At 57.7% G+C, this 20,939-nt stretch overlaps 2 protein-coding genes across 3 annotated transcripts; one reads left to right on the top strand and one right to left on the bottom strand.

Moving 5' to 3' along the window:
• Positions 1 to 1,146: 1,146 nt before the first annotated feature.
• HHATL (hedgehog acyltransferase like) lies at positions 1,147 to 9,273 on the top strand. Of its 2 annotated transcripts, XM_004581392.3 has the most exons (12): positions 1,147 to 1,385; positions 2,833 to 2,951; positions 3,285 to 3,352; positions 3,854 to 3,967; positions 4,084 to 4,278; positions 4,572 to 4,781; positions 5,086 to 5,257; positions 5,594 to 5,738; positions 5,833 to 5,868; positions 7,834 to 8,035; positions 8,420 to 8,561; positions 8,746 to 9,273. In XM_004581392.3, exons 2-12 carry the CDS (start codon positions 2,846 to 2,848, stop codon positions 8,871 to 8,873), a joined length of 1,518 nt encoding a protein of 505 aa, XP_004581449.2. In that variant the 5' UTR covers positions 1,147 to 1,385; positions 2,833 to 2,845; the 3' UTR covers positions 8,874 to 9,273. The 2 variants fall into 2 exon arrangements, with proteins under 2 accessions (XP_004581449.2, XP_058534448.1); XM_058678465.1 differs by lacking the exon at positions 3,285 to 3,352 and having other exon boundaries at positions 1,168 to 1,385.
• A 21-nt stretch (positions 9,274 to 9,294) lies between these two features.
• On the bottom strand, positions 9,295 to 14,122 carry KLHL40 (kelch like family member 40). The gene is made up of 6 exons (XM_004581391.2): positions 12,871 to 14,122; positions 11,634 to 11,794; positions 11,364 to 11,471; positions 11,050 to 11,235; positions 10,128 to 10,274; positions 9,295 to 9,682 (listed from the first exon to the last, which is right to left on the bottom strand). Exons 1-6 carry the CDS (start codon positions 14,032 to 14,034, stop codon positions 9,571 to 9,573), a joined length of 1,878 nt encoding a protein of 625 aa, XP_004581448.2. The 5' UTR covers positions 14,035 to 14,122; the 3' UTR covers positions 9,295 to 9,570.
• Between the last annotated feature and the right edge of the window lie 6,817 nt (positions 14,123 to 20,939).

A 20,939-nucleotide genomic window follows, 5' to 3' on the forward strand; every position in this document is an offset into this window, starting at 1 on the left:
GATCACAGCCCTACCTAACCCAGCCCCAACACTGATGGTGCTTCTAAGGGCCAGGCCTCAGGGATACCAGCCTCTGAGTATGCCATTTGGAGTGCAGCGTGTGCTGGGGTGGCCTTGGCACTTCCTCTGGGTCACCGTGTCCATGTACTTGGTCATTTTAGTGTGTGTGTGTGTATGTGTGTGTGTGTGTGTGTGTGTGTGTGTGTGTGTGTGCAAGCCCACTGCCGGAAGGGGAAGTGGGAAGCAACTGAACCTAGCACAGGCCTTGGCACCCTTGGGACACTGGGAGCTTTCCTGTGGGTGACTACAGGATCTCCTCTTCTGCCCCTGCCCCCAGCATATCCATGAACAAGCCCCAAGAAGTGGCCCAAGCACATACAGCTCCTCCAGATTCGGTGGGGGTAGAGGGCAGGGCTTGCTCTGGAGACAGGCCTACAGGAGGTTCCTGAGCTCTAAGGGGGAGGTACCCTCAGGAGGCTGCTCCCCATTAAGCCCTTGAAATGGAAGCCCTGACCCCCTCCCCACACAGCCTGAACAGATGAGGGACGTTTCTGCCTTCTGTTTTCCTCCACTCTGCCATTAAGAGGAAGCCATTACCTGACAATCCCCTCAAGCCTTTGCCAAGTGACCCTCTTAGCCCTCCACCCCCTACCCAAACAACATCCCACAGAGCTGGCCTGGCACGGGCAGGTCCCTGCAGGCCCATGTCCACCCCAATTCCAGCCCTCTTCCCCTCCCCCCAGCAGGCCATCAGGCTTCCCCAAGTGGGTCAGAGTGGATGAAAAGAATCAGGGTGTGGCCCTTGGGGGGGCGGGGCAGGCATCTGTCCAGATGGGTGCTGGAGTGTCCAATACACAGGTGAGTGAGTATATGTATATGAGTTTGCAATGCATGCTGGGCTCAGCTTCCAAGTCTTAAGTGGTCGGTGGGGCCATCAAGAAGGCTGCCTGGAGGAAGGGAGGCCTGCCTGGCAGTGAGAGAGGCACAGGCTCTCTAGGGGACAGGGGATGCAGGTGAGGTGAAGTCCAGGTGTCCCTGCCTGAGCCTCTGCCCAGTGGCCTCCTCCCCCTTCCCCCTTCCCCCTTCCCTACCTCCCCCATCCTCCCTGCGGCTCCCTGCGGCCAGCAGCGCTCCCTGCAGCACTCGGCTCTGTTCCACTCCACTCCAGGAAGGCCACCTCCTCCCTGTCCTCCTCCTCTCCCCCCCCTCCGCCTCCTGCTGTCACCACTCACCGCTCATCGTCTCGAGAGGGTGGGGACCCCGGGGCTGGACACACCCCACCGTGGCCCCAGAGCTCAGCTGGTCGGGGACGGACGCACGGTCGGACACAGGACCCCAGAGCCTGAGGTGGGCAGCGTGCCAGGGTCCCTCGCAGCCTCCTCAAGGTCAGTGCCGGCTGGAGATGCAGCCACTCCGGGGCCCTGGAGATCAGTGGGACCCACTCCAGGCCCCTCACCCCAGATCACAGACGCCAAAGTGTGCCTTTACCTCAGGGGCACCTGAGACAGGCAGGAACAGGGTCGGGGAGAGGGGTCCCCTGCACCTGTCAGCTGGATCCAGGCCCCAGGGTCTGTCAGCAGACACTCTGGGCTGGGGGCTGGCTCCGCGGAGAGGCCTCGCTGGGGACACCCTGCGCCGGCCATAGGGAGCTAAAATTGGAAAGTGGCGAGTGGGAGGCAGCTGACAAAGCTCTTTCGTGGGCTCTTTGCCGGTGCTCCGGTTTCAAGCTCCTGCTCCATTAACCTGATCCCCGGGGCCGCCCTACCCCCACCTGGCTGGGGGGGAGGTGTCACGTCCCTCAGGCCAGAAGCCCCCTAGCCTGGGCAGGGGCGGCAGTGTCCTGCCTCATCTGAGACATCAGAGGGGCTCCCTTGGACCACCAAGCCCAAGGGCAGGCAGCAGGAAGCTTGTCCCAGGTTCACTGCAGAGCTCTGATCGGCCCTGCCCCCTCATGACTGGTTCATCTGTATGACAGGGACAGTGTCGACTGTAGGGACCTGGGCTTGTGGGCCACAGGACTGGCGAGGGGTAGTTGAGGCAGGGCTTGGGGTAGGAGACACATGGGCTGCCTCTAGGCTCAGCTCAGCCCAGGAAGGCACCTAGACATGTCCCTCCCTTTCATTTGGATTGGAGTCCATCTGTCCCCATGGATCCTTCAGGAAGACCTTAGTTCAGGCTAGAGAAGGGTAGGAAGGACCCACGTGGTAGCTGCAGTTCCTGGGTGGCCCAGCAGAACTGCCATGGGGAGGGAGTGGCTGAGTTTCCCTTGGGCCTGGTACCAGTCAGCACCTTGGACAGCAGCCAGTACCCTCCACCCACCCACCCGCCAGCCCACCTGGCCCTGCCTGGCCCCAAACCCACTATATTCCAGGGCACCTGCTCAAAGAGCATAGGCTCTGGCCGGCATGCGGGGCCTGAATACACAGCACTTGGGGAAGGACACAGGCAACAACCAGCGATGTGGTATGGGACTCAGTGGCTCAGGACAGGGAGAAGCTGGAGGCTGAGTGACAGGGGACCTTGGGAGCCCATGAGGTCTCCGGGAAGGAAACCCAGAGCTGATGGGGGTGGGAATCCTGACAGAGGGAACAGGTAAGTTTTCTCCATGGTTTGAGTGGGGCTGGGCACAAGCATTTGGGGCAAGGCATGGGGGCCAGCCCCTCTGAACATGTGCAGGAATAAACGAGGGTGAGCAGAGGAGGCTGTGTGTCAAGGTTCCACTGTCCAGAGCCTTCAAGTGGAAGGATGGGTGGCCTGGAGGGGTCGGGGCCATGAGGTGGGGCTGGGTGGGGCCGGAAGCTGAGGTACCCTCACGTAACCTGTCCATCCTAGCCCCATCCAGGCTATGGGCGTCAAGACAGCACTGCCTGCAGCTGAGCTGGGTCTCTACTCCCTGGTGGTGAGTGGGGCCCTGGCCTATGCGGGCAGAAGTCTCCTGGAAGCTTCACAAGGTACCAGCTGGGTCTGGGGCACAGGGTGGGAACAGAGCCTCTTTACTCTAGGGGCCTGGGGCACAGAGAGGTAGAGCAGACAGTACCACAAACAGAAGCTCATACAGACACACAATCACATACCTAGTCATGAATACAGATATGCACAAAGACATGGCGCCCATGCACACTCACACCTGCATCCAGACACACAACAAGATCCAGGGAGAAGCAGGAGCAGACCAAGAGGCCCAGACTCACTTCTTCCTCCCTCCCAACTCCCAAACGAGTCCCTAGTGGCAGGAGAGGCAGGAGATGTGAGGGGCCCACCCTGAGGTCAAACTGTGTTCTCAGATGGGGCTCACAGGAAGGCCTTCCGGGAGTCTGTGCGCCCAGGCTGGGAGTACCTTGGCCGCAAGATGGTAGGTCCCCCACTGCTTGATGCCTGGCATGTCTCTCCCTTTCTCCCCATCCAGCGTGAGGTGGGGCTGGGCAGGGCCGGTAGCTATCCTAAGAGATAGGCATGAGCCACTATCTTAAGTGATAAGTAGCTCACACCCAGCGGTCTCTGGCTTGTTCCCTTCGTGTGTCCTTTGGGGATACCAAGGCTGCCCAGGCCCTGCTCATTCAGGACTTGGGTCCCGGTAAGCCCAGGTGTGCATCAGCAGGGCCCTCTAGCCCCACCCTCTACAGACACAAGGCATGGCCAGGGGACATCAGGCAGGCATGCTGAGCAAGGGGGAGTGCTTCCAGGGGCACGGATATCTCACCTGCCCATTCTTGCAGTGCAGGGAGCTTCAGCCACTGCTCTCACAGTGAATGCTTAAGAACAGGGGGGCCGGGAAGGTGTTGGGTCTCTGCCTAGCCTGGGTGCCAGCTTTCTGTGTCCGTCCTTCACCCCAACCTGCCCCGAACACCCTCAGGATGTGGCTGACTTCGAGTGGGTGATGTGGTTCACCTCCTTCCGCAATGTCATCATCTTCGCCCTCTCGGGACACGTGCTTTTTGCTAAACTCTGCACTATGACTGCCCCCCAGGTGAGCTTATCTGGACCACCCAGCTCTTCCCCAGCCACAAGGGTGGTGGGAAACCCATCCTGCCCACCCCCCAAGTCTGTATGGAAGAGTAAACCGAAGCCTCTTCCCGCCCGCAGCTCCGCTCCTGGATGTATGCCATCTATGGGCTCCTGGCCGTGTTGGGTACAATGGGTCCCTGGTACCTACTGCTGCTGCTGGGCCACTGTGTGGGCCTCTTCGTGGTCTCACTTTTGGGCCAGCCCTGGCTCTGTCTTGGCTTCGGCCTGGCCAGCCTGGCCTCTTTCAAGGTGGACCCTCTCATCTCTTGGCAGGTGTGTTCTGGGGCAGAAGGTATAGGGAGAGAACCTCAAGCTTCTCACTTTGTCTAAAGCTCCTTGTTTCCCAAGAACCCCCAAGCGCATACTTCACCTGCCCACTCTCTCCAACCATTTACCACTGTCCTGCCCACGAGTGGCCACCTGCACAGGGACCTTTCCAGTGTGTCCCGTCCTGTCAGTTGGGACAGAGCAAGCAGGGAGGAACAGGCTGGGAAGGAAAGTAGGGCTATTCTGTCCCATGACAGGAGGCGTCCTGGTGAGTGGCTGGCCTGTTCTCTCCCCTCCAGAGCGGGTTTGTAACAGGCACTTTTGATCTTCAAGAGGTGCTGTTTCACGGGGGCAGCAGCTTCACGGTGCTCCGCTGCACCAGCTTCGCGCTGGAGCGCTGTGCTCACCCGGAGCGCCACTACTCCCTGGTCGACCTGCTCAAATACAACTTCTACCTGCCTTTCTTCTTCTTTGGACCCATCATGACCTTCGATCGCTTCCACGCCCAGGTGAGGGACACTTTGGGGACCCCCAGAACAGGGCTGGCTCTCCCTCTTCACACAGATTCTCCTAGCTGGGGTGGAAACCCCCTCCCCATCCTAGCAGGCTGGATTATGATGCCAGAGTAACTCCAGGTGTCCCTCACCCCCCACCGCATAGTTACCCTAACAGGAACCATGGGATGGAGGTATCTCCTCCCTTGGACAGGACTTCCAGGCCATGGATATCTCCTCCCCGACCAACAGGGGTCATGGGACGCAGGGGTCTGTCTCCCTGGCACCCTTCTGGTCGGTGACTGCCCCCTCTCCGCAGGTGAGCCAGGTAGAGCCCATGAGGCCGGAAGGTGAGCTGTGGCGCATCCGAGCCCAGGCGGGCTTCAGCGTGGTGGCCATCATCGCTGTGGACATCTTCTTCCACTTCTTCTACATCCTCACCATCCCCAATGACCTAAAGTTTGCCAGTCGTCTCTCAGACAGTGCCCTTGGTGGGTCCCCAGAGCAGGGGCCACAAGCAGAAAGCCCTCTGTGTGTGTGTCCTGCAGTACTGGCGAGCTGGGGGCAGCAGGGGCACTTATCATGGGGCGGTGGCATTGTCACGTAAAGCCAGGGCCTCGCTGCTCCATTCCACTCATTTCTACAACCAAGATGAGGTCTTCCTGGGGACAGGCCTGGAGCAAGAACTGCTCCCCTGCCCAGGGTTTGGGGACAGAAGGTGCTGCATGGGAGAGCAGGGCTGAGCCTCAGCTTAGGATTTGAGGGGGCAGGGCAGGGAGGCCACAGGGACACACGCTAGGCAGCAACCAAGAGCACTTCATTCCCAGCTGGCCTGGCCTACTCCAACCTGGTGTATGACTGGGTGAAGGCAGCCGTCCTCTTCGGCGTGGTCAACACCGTGGCGCGTCTGGATCACCTGGATCCACCACAGCCTCCCAAGTGCATCACTGCACTCTACATCTTTGGAGAAACGTGAGGCCCTGCAGGCTGGGGGAGGGGTGCTCACCCCTGGGATCCCCACTGCCCCTCGGCCTGGGGATTCATGCCCATCTGCTGTCTCCCACAGGCACTTTGACCGGGGCATCAACGACTGGCTTTGCAAGTGAGTCTGGGGTGATTGTGGGGACTGGTCCCAGCCTTCCTGCCAGCTGGCTGAACAGGGCAGTGCCAGAGATGGGACCACAGTTTTCAAGTTCACTCCTGAGCTGGAGGAAGCAAGAAGGGCAGTGAGGAAGACATGGCAGGGCTCTAGGTGAGGGTGGAGAGAAGCCTTGGTCACAAAACCAGTGGGATTAAAGAACTTGGTGAACTTGGCTAAGGAAGGGAGCTGGGAGAAGATCTGGGAATGTCTGGGTTCAGACGAGCCTAGGTGGGCCGATAGAGCTCTGAGCATCCTGAGTGTGGGTGGGTAGTCCAGAGGCCTTGGGAGCGTGGAAGTAAGGAGAGGGAATAGAGCAAGGAGCGGAGAGGGGTCAGCCAAGGCTGGGCCTGCAAGGGCTGTAGCTGAATGGAGAGGAAGAGCTCATTGAAAGGGTAGACAGAATGTTCAAAAGGAGCAGGATGGAGGACATGTGATGCCCGGGAAGCCAAGAGAAGGCTGTCCATGTGAGGAGGGGGTAACTGAGCAAGATGCCGCTGGGGTCACGGCAGGTGAGGGTCAGGCTCGGGGCCCGCTCAGGCGTACAGTGCTTCCCTATGGAGGCAGGGCAGGTGAAGTATGGAGGAAAACAGGAACTGCAGGGAGTGTGTGAATAAAAGGGGAAGGCAGCTGAATGAGAGAGGGGGAGTGGCTTCTAGCAGGGGAGGTTGGGGTGCACTTGGTGCCGAGCTGTGAGGGGGTCATTGTACAGACGTGGATGGTAATGTAGATCTAGCGGTGACTCACAGAGGGGGTCCCCAAGGTGCTGGCGAGGTGATAACATCTAGTTCTAGGTAGAGGAAGGCTTTAATAGGAAAAGGAAGGGAGAAGCCAGTGGGGACATAGAAGGCAGGTCAGCCTGTTTAGAAAGGTATGGAATCTGCCTCCGTAGGAAGCCAGGTCATCAGCTGGGAGATGAGGGTTAGGGACACGGAGGGAGGCAGCAGCTGTGCCCACACACCTAAGCCCCACTCAAACTCGCAGGAAAAGCAGGCATGGAGCGGCCACTGGGGAGTGTGCAGGAAGGAGCTTCTAGGAGAAACCTTGACATTGAGGGTCCAAGTAGGGTTGGAGGCAATGGGTTCCCAGACCTCAGCAGGTGAAGACCTGAGGCTTTTCCCCAACCAGGGCTTAGCTGCTCAGGTGCAGATGAGGAGGAAGCCAAGGCAGAAGTGAGGGGCGAGGGCTTTGATGACTTATCAGACATGAGCCTATAGAGGAGGGAAGTGCTGATGGAAGCTCATAAGACCAATAGGATTAAAGAACTGAAGCTGGCGGGGGTCAGGGGTGGGCAGAGGGCGCTGGAAGAGAGTAGAACCCTGGAAGGAGTTTCAAGCGTTGATAAAGTCGGGTGTGGCCATGGGAGGGGGCAGCTGAGAGGCATGGAAAAGCCTTTGGAAATGGAGGAGGTCACAGAGCAGCGAAGTCGGTCATGCAACAGGTCCTCAGTGAATTCATTTAACAAACGTTTATCGAGTACCTGCTGTGTGCAAGGCCCAGTTCGAGACACTGGTGACAGAGCAGTGAGCATGACAAAGTCCCTGAACTCACAGAGCTTACAGTCTAGTATGGAGATTCCGACTGTGAACAGGTGCTGGGAGAAGCATCATTCAGTGCCTGGACATCAATGGATCTATGACTCAGGTAAAAAACAGACAAAAACCTGGGGCTCATCAGCAGACAGCAGCTGAAAGCTTGGGCCTAGATGAGATCACTCAGGGAGCAACTGAGCAGAGCTAGAGAAGATACGAGGTCCGAGGTCAAACCCGCCACAATCTCAAGGTGGGCAGAGGAGCAGGAAGGACCACCACCCCAGGACAGGACTGTCAAACATTCCCAGAGTGACAGCACAAGGGCCACTTCTCTGCCTTCCTCATCACTACCCCATCCCCACACTCCCATCGGTCCCTGCGCCCATTCTCCCTGCAGATACGTGTATGACCACATTGGTGGGGAGCACTCGGCAGTGATCCCGGAGCTGGGGGCCTCGGTGGCCACATTTGCCATCACCACCCTGTGGCTCGGGCCTTGCAACATCGTCTACCTGTGGTCATTCCTTAACTGCTTTGGCCTCAACTTTGAGCTATGGGTACAAAAGTTGGCAGAGCGGAAACCCCTGGCAGGCATTGAGGTGAGCTGGGAAGGTCCTGGGGCTGGGATGGGCTGGGTCCCAGGAAGGGGTCCCAGGAAGAGGGCATTCTTGCCTTCCACAGTTATCTAGCTACATTTGATCCCTAGGCTAGATTGTTCTCATTGTTCCTCTCCTGTTTGACTTGGAGGTGGCTTGCCCTGGGGCACTGTGGTCCTCTCTGCTTCCAGGGGTCCATTCCCAATGCACCTGGGCCTAGCTGTGTCAATGGGGGACTCATTCTCTTTCTGGCCTGTTTTCCCCCCAAGTTAAACCATAATGGAGCAGAACCCAGGCATATCCACATGGACAAGGCCACTGACTAAACCATGTCTGCTTTCCTTGGGGCCTCTTGCTCTACCACCTGCGTGTTCCTGGGCTGGGCAGGCCAGTCTGTCAGAGCAGATGTCCCGTCGGGTGCGGGCCCTTTTTGGGGCTGTGAACTTCTGGGCCATCATCATGTACAACTTGGTGAGCCTCAACAGCTTGGAGTTCACGGAGCTGGTGGCCCGGCGCCTGCTACTCACAGGTGAGAGACTCCACATTGGAGATCCAGGGATGCGCCAGACACCATCCTCACTGCTGGGACCTACTGAAAGGTCCCCAGGCCCTACCCCAGCAACCGGAGATCCAGAGGGGAAACCTAGGCACTGGAGGAGGGCAAGGGGGGGGGTGTTGCTGCTCTGGGCATCTATAACCCCTTCCCCACACAGGGTTCCCCCAGACCACCATGGCTGTGCTGTTTGTGACCTACTGTGGTGTCCAACTGGTGAAGGAGCGTGAGCGAACCCTGGCTCTGGAGGAGGAGCAGGAGGGCCAGGACAAAGAGAAGGCGGAGTAGGGATGGAGGGAGGATGGGATCAAGGACCAGGCTCCACTCAGCTCTTCCTGGGCCAGATGCGGCCTGACCGAGATAGAATAAAAGACTTTTCTACCATGGCTTGGCTGCTCCCTGCCCCTTCCCCTGCAGTCTCCTGGTTCTCTGTCCATGCTGAAGGGGAGGTGGATGGGAATTCTAGGTTTCAATAAGGTGGATTCGGGGGTGGGGAGGGCCTTATAGGGTCTGGAGAGGGCACCACAGCAAGATCCCTGAGCCCTGAACCATCAGCCCCCTTCCTGGCTCTGACTCTGGCACAGCTTGCACCTCACTGTACACTCTGAGCTGCCAGTACTTGAGTCTTCCTGAGGGAGACTCCGCCCCACTGCAAGGTGCATTCAGTGGAGACGCTCCCAGCCCACAGAGGAGGAGGCTGAACTCCGTGGGACCTTCGACCTGCACCCACAGCCAGGCCAGCCGGACCAGGATGCCCCTCCGTGTGATTTAGACTCATTGGCCAAGGAGACCCTAGGGTGGGAGTGGGATGGAGTGGGGTGGTGGCTATGGTGACCCTTCAGAGACCTTGAATTTCTCACCCCTGTCTGGCTAAAGCAATCCTCTGGTCACCATCACAGGAGGGCTCAGGCCCCTTTCAGCTTCCTCTCTGGATCCCCCACAAGGCCAGGCCTGGGTGGGAGGAGCACTTGGTCCTGCAGGCACCTCACATCTTGTTCAGGCGCAGCACGTTGAGCCGCACGGGGAGGAAGGTGGCGCCAGCAGCATAGGCGATCTCCCGCAGGACACCCTCCCATTTCTTCTCATCCTCGTTGTACCTGGGGGAGGGGGCTGGCTCAGCTCCTTCCACAGTGAGGAGTACCCAGCAGGGAGGAACGGCTGGGTTGCCTTGGGGCCATCTCTACCCCCAAAGAACACCTCCCTCGCAGACACCCACATCCACAAACACTTCCTAGGAAGGTCTATACTGCACAGGCACAACAGTCTCTCCCCTCAGAATCCCCATACTCATGCGCTCTGAGGCCACCAGCAGCTGTGTAGTGACAAATGCAGGCTTGGGGGACACCCCAGTGGCTGAGCCCTGTTCCTGATCCCCTCATGAAGCTACCGGCCCTGGGAAGCAAACCAGCCTTGGCTCTCCCTCCAGACCATACCCTGACTGTCCCTGGGGCACGGGGGGTTTCTGTTCTTTCCCCTAGGAACTTCCCCACACACCCCCCCTCCAGTCTCCGACCACTTGCCTCACTGGGAGACCTGTCTCACCTCCAGATGTCATTGAGCTCCGTGGGCACCAGCTCTCCGGACTCAGTCTCCAGCGTGGCAAAGCCGCCAAGAGCATACAGGGTGCCCCCAAGGCTGACCAGGCTAAGTGAGCTGCGCTCCTGGGGGAAGGCCTCGAAGGGTGTCCACCTGAGAGGATGAGGCTTGGCATCAGCTGGGGGCCTCAGCCAGCCCAGCGTGGTCCCTGCCAGCCCAGGGTCCTCTCCTGCCCCTCTCTCCCTGACTTTAGCTGCGCCCCAACTCCCAACCTCTGCCCTCTGGCATCCCAACCTTGCAGTCTTCCCCCTCCCTCCACTCTCACCCCCTTCTGCAGCCTCCTGCTCCTCTGTCATCCCATCTAACCTGCTCCTAGACTTGCCAGTATTCCTGCTAACTTCCACCTGCTGACTTAGGACTCTCGCCCCAGAGGGCCCAGCATCACCCCCAACACAACCCTGTGGCTCTACAGAGGCCCGGAGAGCCTGCCCTTTGCACTGTTTCCCTAGCCCTCTTCTTCTGTTAACACCCAGTTGCTCTCAGGGTAGGCTCACTCCTGCAGGTGGTTCTCCCCCAAACAGCCCCCCACCCCACCCTCCAAAGCAGCTCTCACCCAGGGCCCTACGAACCACTGGCCTCCAGCATGGGCTGCGGCCCACAGGTCTTTATGCACCTGCACCTCTTCAGCCCCACCTCTTCAGACTTCTACTTAGAGGGTGTATCCATTCCCATGGCCCCTCAGCCTGTCTCCTGAGCGACCTGGTCCCCTCTGTGAGCCACGACCCTGTGCTCACCGTTCCCCAGGCACATCTGATCCACCTGTCTTGCTCTCCTACTCAGTGTATAGCCTGTGGCTCCTGCCGAGGCAGACACAAAGGTGACAGGGGTGCACGTGGTTGTCAGGGAGTGGAAAGGGGCAGTTACCTACTTGTTATCCACAATGCTGTACACCTCAGCCGAACTGGTCAGCCCCGTGTCAGTGACCCCGGCTGCCACGAAAATGCGGCCGTCGTGCACAGTGGCACCAAAGAGTGAGCGGGCAGTCTGCATGGGTGCCAGTTCTTTCCACTCAAATTTCTTGGGGTCATAGACACACATCTTGTTTAGGCATTTCCTGTGGACAGGAATTGGGGGGGGCGGGAGTGAATAGAGGGAGGGAGGGAGGCAGGAGCAGGGGCGCCTCCCGGGACAGCCTCAGGGAGCTCCTGTAACCGCAGATTCAACCATCCCGCTGAGCCTCACCTGTCTGCGCCCTTGCCGCCGATGACATAGACAAGATCCATATGGGAGAGCACTGAGTGGCCGTACACTACGTAGGGCAGCGGGTCCGACTCGCCCCATTTGAAAGACCTGTGGTGAGGACAGGGCGGGGGAGACAGGCAGGAGGAGACAGGTGCCCAGCTCAGAGTCACCTAGCCAAGCCAACCACAATCCAACCCACAGTCCAGGACCTGCAGGCCCCTACAGGGTCACCCAACCCGTCCCAAGGGCCAAGCCCCAGCCCACACTCACAGCCTATCGTAGCACAGAACCGAGTCCAGGCTGCGCTCGCCGTCCTTAAGCTCCCGGCCGCCCACCACATAGATGGCATTGAGAGCCTCTCCCAGGCCAAAGAGACAGCGTGGCGAAGGCAGGGGCGGCATGCCCAGCCATTCTGAGTCCAGGTGGTCAAACTGCGGGCCAGACATACTGTCAGCTATGGTCCCAAGCCCAAAACAGCCCAGCCCTGTCCTGCCATCCCGGGTCCTGGTCTCCTGGTAGTACCTGCACAGCCTCTCCCACCATTATAGCACAGGGATGGGGAAACCCCCAGCCAGACTGAGGAGGGCCCTCTGGGAAGAAGAGCCAGTTCTGGCTTGGCCCTTCCCCTTTGCAATATCCCAACCTGGACCTGCCGCTCCCCTGCATGGGAGCTTACAGACATACCCCTTTTGGTCTGTAGGGTGCAGGCCTAGGCCCACATTTTTGGACAGTTTTCTAAGAGCTGACTGTGGTGGTGCTGATGTGCATGTAACAGCATTGTTTAACCTTCCAATAACCTTAGCAAGCAGCAAGAATAATACCCTATTTACAAAGAAAGGCCTGGGGAGAATAAACAATGGGCTCACACTGCTGGCTGAGCCACTGGCAGAGCTGCACCTCACCCCTCGTGCTGGTCCGGCCTCACTGACTAAAGCACTCTCCAGGCTCATTCCTGGCCCTGGTCCTTGCTCACCATGCCCTACAACCAGGAACTCTGCCACTTCCTCCTTCAGGTCTGCAAATTCTACCCCACTGGCCAAGCTGACCCCTACTGATCAGTCTCCAGCACTCTGCTGAGACCCCACAGTCACATCCGCAACTTGGACTGGGAACTTGGTTCTGTTGGTCTTCCTTGAGCCTCAGCATCCTTGTCTGTACAGTGCGAGGGTTAGGCAGATGGCCCTTCAATCTGGGGTGCCCGGGCCAGGATCCTTACACTGACCATGCTCTTGCTGTGCCCAGCCCCAACCGTTGTGCAACAGCAGGGCCTCCAACATGTTCAACCAGAGGGACTCATGTCCCCCTGGCAATACCTAGGCACCCAAGTGATTTAGCTCCTTGATTGCTTCCTGGAGCCATTCTCAACCCTCAGGCCAATGGCTATCCGTCAGCATCCCACCAGAGACCCAGAGCTAGGGCCCAAGCAGACACAGGTTCCCCTCCCCCACCCCTAGTGCTCAGAACTCATGCCTCCCCACACCCCTCCCGTCCAAGACTGGCCAGGCACCTGAAGGAAGTAAGCACTCATGGGGTCCTCCTTGTTGTCCTCGTTGTAGAAGAGACCCCCGGCCACAAAGATCTGGTTCTCCTTGGTCACCAGACTCACGTGGTTCTTGGGGATCTGGGTGGAGAGGGAGGCACAGTAGCACTCATTGGCTGCTGGGTCGTAGGCCACGGCGCCCTGTTCGCTGACCATGAAGATGAGGTCCTGCAGGAACATGCCGAAGCGCAGCGTGTCATTCAGGATCCCAGGAAGAATGCGTTCTTCCTCTTCCTTCTGCTCTTCCTCCTCCTCTTTCTTTTCCACTTCGGTGCCCTTGATGGCCTCCTTGGCAGTGGCTGCCTCCTTCCCTTTCTTCTTCTTGCGCAGCGTGGTGAGACGGCCATCATGCGCATCCTTCACCATCTGCACCTTGCGCAGCAGCTCGGGCTGGGCGCGCACGAGAGGGTGGCGCTCCACGCGGCTCTCCAAGAAGGCACGCGGCAGCAGGCGGCAGCGCACGCTCTCGAAGACGGTGGGCAGCGCGCGCTGGCGGTCGGCCTTCGCCTCGGCATCGCCGCTGGATGCCCAGCGCATCACCGCCTCGAACACCGCCTCCTCCTTCTCCACGTTGAGGTCGTCGCTGGAGATGATGGCGATGAGCTCGTCGGCCGAGAGTCCCAGGAAGTCGGCGTCACGTGCCACCAGCGTGAAGCGCGCGCAGATGAAATCGCGCGCGGCCACGGCCAGGCGTGCGCAGTCGAGCAGGAGGCCCAGGCGGAAGACGGCCAGGCAGTTGGCGAGGCACAGGCGCTTCTGCAGGAAGGACACGCAGATGGTGAAGATGGATGGGATCTGGAAGCGGTGCGCCGCGGCAAACAGGTCCTGGACGCTCGCTTCGTCCAACGCGATCTCCGACGTGTACAGGTAGTGCAGCACCTGAGCCACCACATCCGGGGACACTTCTTCCAGGCGCAGCTCACCTGCGCTCTCTGGCTCGGCCAGAAAGCGCGCCCGGAAGTAAGGGCTACAGGCGGCTAGCACCAGGCGGTGGCACGGGAACTCGCGCTCACCGGCACGCACTACGCAGTCCAGGAACTTGCCGTGGTCCAGCATGTCTTTGAGCCCATCCTGCAGGAGCGTCTGTTGGTAGAGCCGCTGCTCCTCTGCTTGCTCCAAGCTCAGCGCCATGATGAGGGGCCTAAGGGCAGGGTTGCGGGACGTCTCTGTGTAGCCCAGCTCTCCTGCCCCAGGGTGTGTTCCAACTGCGCAGTTGTCTCCCAGGTTATATATAGAGGTGGCCCCGGCCCTGTAAGGCGAGCCGCCCGGCCTCCCGCACATGACGCATGGTGGGGACAGCTGGGCAGAGGCCCGCTCCCAGAGTGGCCTTGACTCAGCTGCAGAGGCTCTTGGGATGGGGGGTGGGTTGTCTGGGCCTTCCTCAAAGTTGGGAGTCTCCCTGCCTCATTCCAGCCCAACACTGACCCCTGGACTCCTTGGATTGGGGGGTGGCCGGGTGTGAAGACCACCCCCCCAATCCAGGGAGAAGGGGACACTGGAGCCCTCTTCTAGTGGGCTTGTGGAACCCTTTCTGGGGTTGTGGAACTATCTGTTACAGTGTTTCCATCTTCCTTGTTCGGTCTGCTTTGGGATTCCTGCTCAGTGAACTTGGTTGGATGTGGCATTCACCCTTGGGGGGCCTTGCTGCCCACCTGTGAAATGGGAAGAGCTTCTCCTCTTTCTGCCCTAGGTCTGAGACCACCCCCCTCCTGCTTCTTACAAGAAAGCTGTTAGGCAAAGTGACCCCCTCTTTAAAGGGGATAGCCCCTTTTCTTCTAGTGCAGGCTCAGTGGGTCCCTTTGCGATGCAAGCAGGAGGTAGAGGAGAGAGACAGTACGGAGGTATGGAGACCAGGAGTACACGTTGGCGAGTGTCAGCCTGCCAAGGCCGCCCCCCGCCCCCTGCTCTGCCACAACACTATGATCTGGCGGATTCTACTGTTGGAGCGGTCCGACTCAGAGGCTTCACATTCAGGGGGAGGGGAGAGGCCTCCTAAATGCTAGTGCTCGAAAGGCAGAACTCCACAAGTCCACATTCCAGGACTCTGCTTGCCTGTGCGTTTTGCCCTTGGTCCACACGAGAGCAAGGGCCTCTGGGAGCCTCTTCCCTGCGTGTGGTTTAAGGGGCCAGAGTCAAAGCCCACCCTGATGACCATTCCTCCCCCTCCCCACGTGCACGCACACACACACTGCAGCCTCAGCCACCAAAATTAACTTGTTCTCAAAGTGCCAGAGGCTGCAGCTGTGGGTTAAATTTAGCCCCCGGGACACTGGTATGAACTGTTAAGGGGCACTCCCCCATCATTCCTCTGAGTCACTTGTTTATAACTGCTGTCCTGCTGGGGGGCAGGGGAATGGCGGAGAGGGACAGAAGAGAAGACCTCAGGCTGGGCCAAGACTGAATCACCTGCCCTTCTGTGAGCTCAGCAGTGTCATTGTCCCACTTGTGCAGTGCATGTCACAGAGGGCCACAGTCTTCAGTCAGACCCTGGAGGTGGTCCTATCTCTTGCCTGCAGGCAAGAACTGGCTCAATGAGGGCTGGTGGTCAACTTCCAGGTCAGCCCTGGACTTCAGAGTGTTTCTAGCGAGTACTATCAGGCACAAGACAAGGTCCCGAGAGCCTCAGCAGCTTGTTCAGGATGCACAGCTGGCAGGTGCCGGAGCAAGCTTCCGAGCAGTCCTGTCCATCCTTGAAGACTGTGGGAAAATCCCAGCTCACTGCTTTCTGAGCCTTAACAAAAACGTCCAGCAAACGTGGCCTCCTTTACCAAGGACTGGAAGAGACAGCATAATGAAGTTACGCTTACCAAATGCACATCCAGTTTATATTTATCCAATGACTTCCTCAAGTATTTTTAGGCTGTGATTGGTCTCACAATGCTCCCTCCCTACCAGGCACCCTACTAGAATATTTATGTGTGACTCATTCATGCATCGAGAACCTACTGTGCTGAGAGGATTCAGCCTGCAATGAATCAAGCAGGAATTACTGTCCTTATGGAGCTTACATTCCTGGAGTTGGGATGGGGAGGGTTGCAGGGGAGGTCAGTCACCAGTAGATGGTTGGTCACCTAGGGCCTTGGGTGGTGATAGAGCTGCGTGGTGCGACAAGTGGAGCTCTCAACAATATCAGGTGGAATAAGTTAGAATGGACTAGCTGGGAGGGTTCCAGCAAGGGAAGCAGCTTAAACAAAGGTCCTGGGGCAGGACAGTGCCTTAGCATGTTCCAGGAACAGCAAGGCAGTGAGTGGGATTAGAGCAGTGAACCAGAATATAAGAGGAAAGCTGGGTAAGGAGAAGGATTCATAGGGGTCGTGTGGGCCTCTGGCAGCTTCTTGCTGGGGTGAAATGAGGAGCTACTATTTCTTTTCAATGTCTCTGTATGTGGAAAATGCAAAGGTATGCAAAAATAGAGAACACCCTCCCAAGTTTCTCAGGCCCCCATCAGCAGCTTCAGCGTAAGTCCCAGAATCCTGGCCAATCCTGTGCGTGCCTCCTCCACCCTGGCAGCTCTCACGATCCTGAGAAGCCCAGGGGTTCAGACCTGGGTACAGAGGAAGAATGAGTAGAATCCAAGTGAAGATGACATCTCGCTCCACTTGTGCTTGGTTCATTCTCACTCCAAAATTAGGACCGAAGCGGGTTTTTTTCCCTTCATTTTGTGGAAACTGACATTTTTTGTTTGTTCATTTAAAAGACAGACAGCTTCCCTGCACAAGTTCATCCTTCAAATGCCTCCAGTAGTCAGGACTGGTTCAGGGCTGCAGCCCGGAGCTGGGAACTCAACTCAGATTTCCCACGTGGGTGGCAGGAATCCAGCTTCCTGACCTCCAGGGTTTACACAGGTGGGAAACTGGAGTTGGGAGAGGTGGTGTGGTCATTGATGTGGGAGATGGGCTAACCACCTGCTCCTGGAATCGGACATCTCAATGAACAGCAAAGAGGGGGACAGCTACTCATGTTTATTCAAGAGCTGTGTTGAGGCAAAGGTGACAGCATGTATTTAAAGGGTATAACTTGCTAAATTTCTCCAGGTGTCTATATACCTACGGAACCACCACTGACTGCCACACTCAAGAAAGGGGACGTGGCCATCACCCACAAAAGCCTCTTCTTGCTTTATTCCCGCCCTCCTTCCTGCTGGTACATTCTGAGTCCAGTCACAAGCCTACCTTCTGTCCCAGCACTTCACTGTTGTTCCTAGAGTTTTGTACAAGAGGAATCATGTCCTACATTCTTTTGTTGATTGCCTGGCTTCTTTGACCTAGTATAATCATTTTTAAAAATACTTATTTTAGGGCCCGGCGGCGTGGCCTAGCGGCTAGAGTCCTTGCCTTGAACGCCCCGGGATCCCATATGGGCGCCGGTTCTGATCCCAGCAGCTCCACTTCCCATCCAGCTCCCTGCTAGTGGCCTGGGAAAGCAGTTGAGGACGGCCCAATGCATTGGGACACTGCACCCGTGTGGGAGACCCGGAAGAGGTTCCTGGTTCCCGGCATCAGATCGGCGCGCACCGGCCCATTGCGGCTCACTTGGGGAGTGAAACATCGGACGGAAGATCTTCCTGTCTCTCCTCCTCTCTGTGTATCTGGCTTTGTAATAAAATAGATAAATCTTTAAAAAAAATACTTATTTTAATGTTAGTGTGATAAGAGAGATAGCTTCCACTTGCTGGGTCACCCCCAAAATGCATGCAATGGCCAGAGTGGGAACAAGCTGAACCCAGGAGCCAGAAACCCTATTTGGGTTTCCCATGTGGTGGCAGGGTCCCAAACACTTAGACCATCTCCTGCTGTTTTGCTAGGTGTATTAGCAGGGACGTGGATTGGAAGTGGGACAGCAGCTGGGACTCAAATGGGATGCCAGTGTTGCAGGAAGGTGGCTTAACCTGCAGTACCCTGGCATGTCCCTCAGGAGGCTTCGCTGCAGGGTGGCCTGGCCATGCTGTGTGTTTAAGGCCCCTTAATTTTTTCCCTCCCTCTCAGGCCATCAGATCCTTTACTTTCAGTCCCTGGTTTGGAGAACAGAGCTGGTTGGCCAGCTTTCAGAGAGCTGAGGGGGTGGCAAGGGCTGCCCACTGAAGACGTTCACCCTTCAGGTCTTGTCCAGTGGGCTTGCTGACTTGACATGATGGAAAACCAAAAAAACCCTCTTGTGTGGCCTTCAAACCACACTGACTTATCTGCTCATTCTCTTTCCCATGGATATTTTGAAGTCTGCTCGTGTCAGCTGGACAACAGCTAGTCCCCACAGAGAACTGCCTTTCCCCTCCTCCAAGGCCTCCACTGGTCACAGGCCTGAGCTCCCATCTTCCCAGGTGACTGTTGTCAGCACGGCTACCGTCTGCCCATCTGGTCCTTCTTGCTCATCATAGCACCCTAATGCTGAGCACACAGATGGGCAGCACTGGTCCCTGCCATCCTGGGCTGGTGCTGCCAATACTGGCACCCGTGAAAAGCCATTAGCCCAGGACCTCTCCATGCCTCACCCGGTTCAGGGACCATCTCTCCCCTTGCCTGTCAGTGCTTCCAGGAATTTAGCCCACCTTCAAGATGGAGACACAGGGAGCTAGGTGTCAGCCCATACTGAAGGACCTGCGTTCCAGTCCCGGCTGTTTCTGACTTCTTGCCAGGGCACATCCTAGGAGGCAGCAGGCGATGGTTCCAGTACTTGGGTCCCATAGGAGACTTCGATTCGAGTTGGAGGCTCCTGGCTTTGCCCAGAGCCAGATGTGGTGAGCATTTAGGAGAATGAACCATTGGACAAAAGATCTCTCACACTGTCTTTCAAGTAAGATGTAAGCAAGCATTTTACAACAATCAAAAGTAGTGAAGACAGGGAGGTGGACTCTGTGGCTGCTCTGGTTGCAGGTGTCCACAAGTCACCCTTGCTCAAGTCAGCAAGGCACAAAAAAGAGGCCGGTCAGGGGACAGGAGTTGAACTGATTTTATTCCCTTCATTCTTCTCACTTGGATGCCTGCAGTTCCATGCACCCTGGGACTGGGGAATCCCCAGTCGTGATCAGACATCAAGGACCACATGTGGGGGGGGCGTGGTCCTTCTGCCATCACCAAGCCCCTCACTGTGGAGACCATGGTAGCCTGAGCCAGAGACAGGAGGCCCGGTCCCCAGCCCTGTGACCACCAGGCTCGAGGCTCACTCATCATTCTGACCATCTCTCCTCTCCTTGACGCTGGACCAAGACCAGCATGGCCAGGGGAGCAGGGGCCCAGCCACAGGCTGACAAGAATAGCTCAAAGGAGGGGGCCCTGCGGATCTCCATCACAAGTGGTTGCGATGCTCCCAGTCCCTTCACTCCAACATGTGAGTGCCCAGGAATTTGACAAATCAGAAGAACATGCCAGAGCTGGCAGAGCAAGAACCCTGTCCACACTGGCTCTGCCGAGGTTCTGTTATTGCTGCTGGTCTTGTGGTCAGGCTGCAAAGAAGCACCCAGACACGCTGGGCCAGTGAAAGAGAGCGTTAGCACCAGGGACACAGAAGCCTCCCAGTGGAGGGGCAGGCTGGCGACAGTTCCAGCGACTATGTGACCAGTGTCCAGCCTTCCACCTGCCCCCCACAAGGGTCAGATTCAAAGTGGAAAACGAGGATCCCACTTCTGCCTATTTGTGTATGGCCTTGAACAGGCCCACTCATGCTGTCGTGGGGACCAATAGGTGACAAGACCACCTGTCCCTAGGAGAATCTTTATGCCAGGGACAGAAGTTGGGAGGACCCATGGGGCTCCTGCCTGCTGCCCACCAGGGAAGAGAGCCCCGGGGGGGAGGGGTAGATGTGAGTCAGCTCTTAATGAGATGCCCAGCACTAGAATCAGAAGGTTCAAGAATAGCAAAGGGAAATGGAGAACCCTGAGGACGCCATGGAAGCCCAGAGATCAGGGGGTGCTGGAAAGGACAAGAGCCACAGTAACCAGGAGCCTGGAAGGTGGGGCGCTGTCCCCCCCCCAAGAGGCTGGAGCTCCTAACCTTGGCATGAAGGAGCTGCAAAGGCTAGACTCGGACAGGATGTCTCCTGTCTTGGGGAAGGACCCACTTTCCAACACCCCCCCAAACCCAGGAATAACAGGGGTGGCTGAGGGTTCTGTCTAAAGTAGGCTCTGGTTTAGAGGTTCCAGCCGTAGCCTCACAGACTCCACCAGGCCAGGCCAGCTGCTGGCGTTCACCCTCCCCAGCCCAGAGGACGTGTGGTGGCGTGTGGCTTGCCACAAATCCTCAAATCACTCGGGCACCTCAGGTCTGCCCGCATCTGTACAGAATAAAGTGCTTTGTTTATTGATGATTGAAATGTCCCCAGCCTCCGGGCCTCCCAAGGAGGTCAGAGGCATTCGGTACCCCCTTCCCACCAGCCCCCTTGGGCCCAGGCCTCTTCCCACTCAGGCCATGTTGGGGCAAGTGGGGGGTGGAGGGTGGGGTGGGCAGAGGGGGTGGTAAGGTGCAGAGAGTATAACGAACAGAACCATATAAACACAATGGGAAAGAGCTTAACTAGGAGAAGTGTAGCTTATAGAACCTTCCTCCCTGTTTCAAAGGCAGGAATAAAGACATTATAAATGACAACAAAAAAGGGGGGGGAGGGAATCCTATTAGTGCTGGCCTCCTGGGGGCAAGCATGGGGCCACAGGCTGGGTCCCCCCACCCCCTGGGGCCTGAACATGCAGACTCCACTCCCCATCACCACTGCAGAGGCCAGCCAGAGGGGAGGACAAGGATGCTGGGACCTGCCAGCCAGAGGCGGGCTATGGTCAGGTCCAGCAGGGAGGTGAGGCCTCCGGAGATGAGAGACAGATACACACCTCTCCATACCAGGGTGGCTGCTGAGGGATGGGGTGCCCTGTTCATGACAGCCCTGTCCCACCCCACTGGTAGCACCTTGAAACCTTAAAATATGCATCCCACACTCAGCCTCTGAGTCCCAACTGGACTGCTCAGCCAGAGACTGGTTCTGGATGCCCCTGGGGACAAATGGCCCACAGGGGTGTGTGGGTGGGGGTCAGCATCCCACCCCATTCCCCAGAT

This window comes from Ochotona princeps, chromosome 21 (assembly GCF_030435755.1).
Source record: "Ochotona princeps isolate mOchPri1 chromosome 21, mOchPri1.hap1, whole genome shotgun sequence".
In the NCBI taxonomy this organism is placed as follows: Eukaryota; Metazoa; Chordata; class Mammalia; order Lagomorpha; family Ochotonidae; genus Ochotona; species Ochotona princeps.

Bases quoted from the DNA above. Each gene is read 5' to 3' on its own strand.
- HHATL (XM_004581392.3), top strand. From the start codon at position 2,846: ATGGGCGTCAAGACAGCACTGCCTGCAGCTGAGCTGGGTCTCTACTCC. The intron at 3,968-4,083 runs GTGAGCTTATCT...TCCCGCCCGCAG, and splicing joins GCACTATGACTGCCCCCCAG to CTCCGCTCCTGGATGTATGC. The intron at 5,258-5,593 runs GTGGGTCCCCAG...CTTCATTCCCAG, and splicing joins TCTCTCAGACAGTGCCCTTG to CTGGCCTGGCCTACTCCAAC.
- KLHL40 (XM_004581391.2), bottom strand. From the start codon at position 14,034: ATGGCGCTGAGCTTGGAGCAAGCAGAGGAGCAGCGGCTCTACCAACAG. The intron at 11,795-12,870 runs GTGCCTGGCCAG...TCTGGCCCGCAG, and splicing joins TGAGTGCTTACTTCCTTCAG to TTTGACCACCTGGACTCAGA. The intron at 10,275-11,049 runs GTAGGTAACTGC...TCATCCTCTCAG, and splicing joins TACAGCATTGTGGATAACAA to GTGGACACCCTTCGAGGCCT.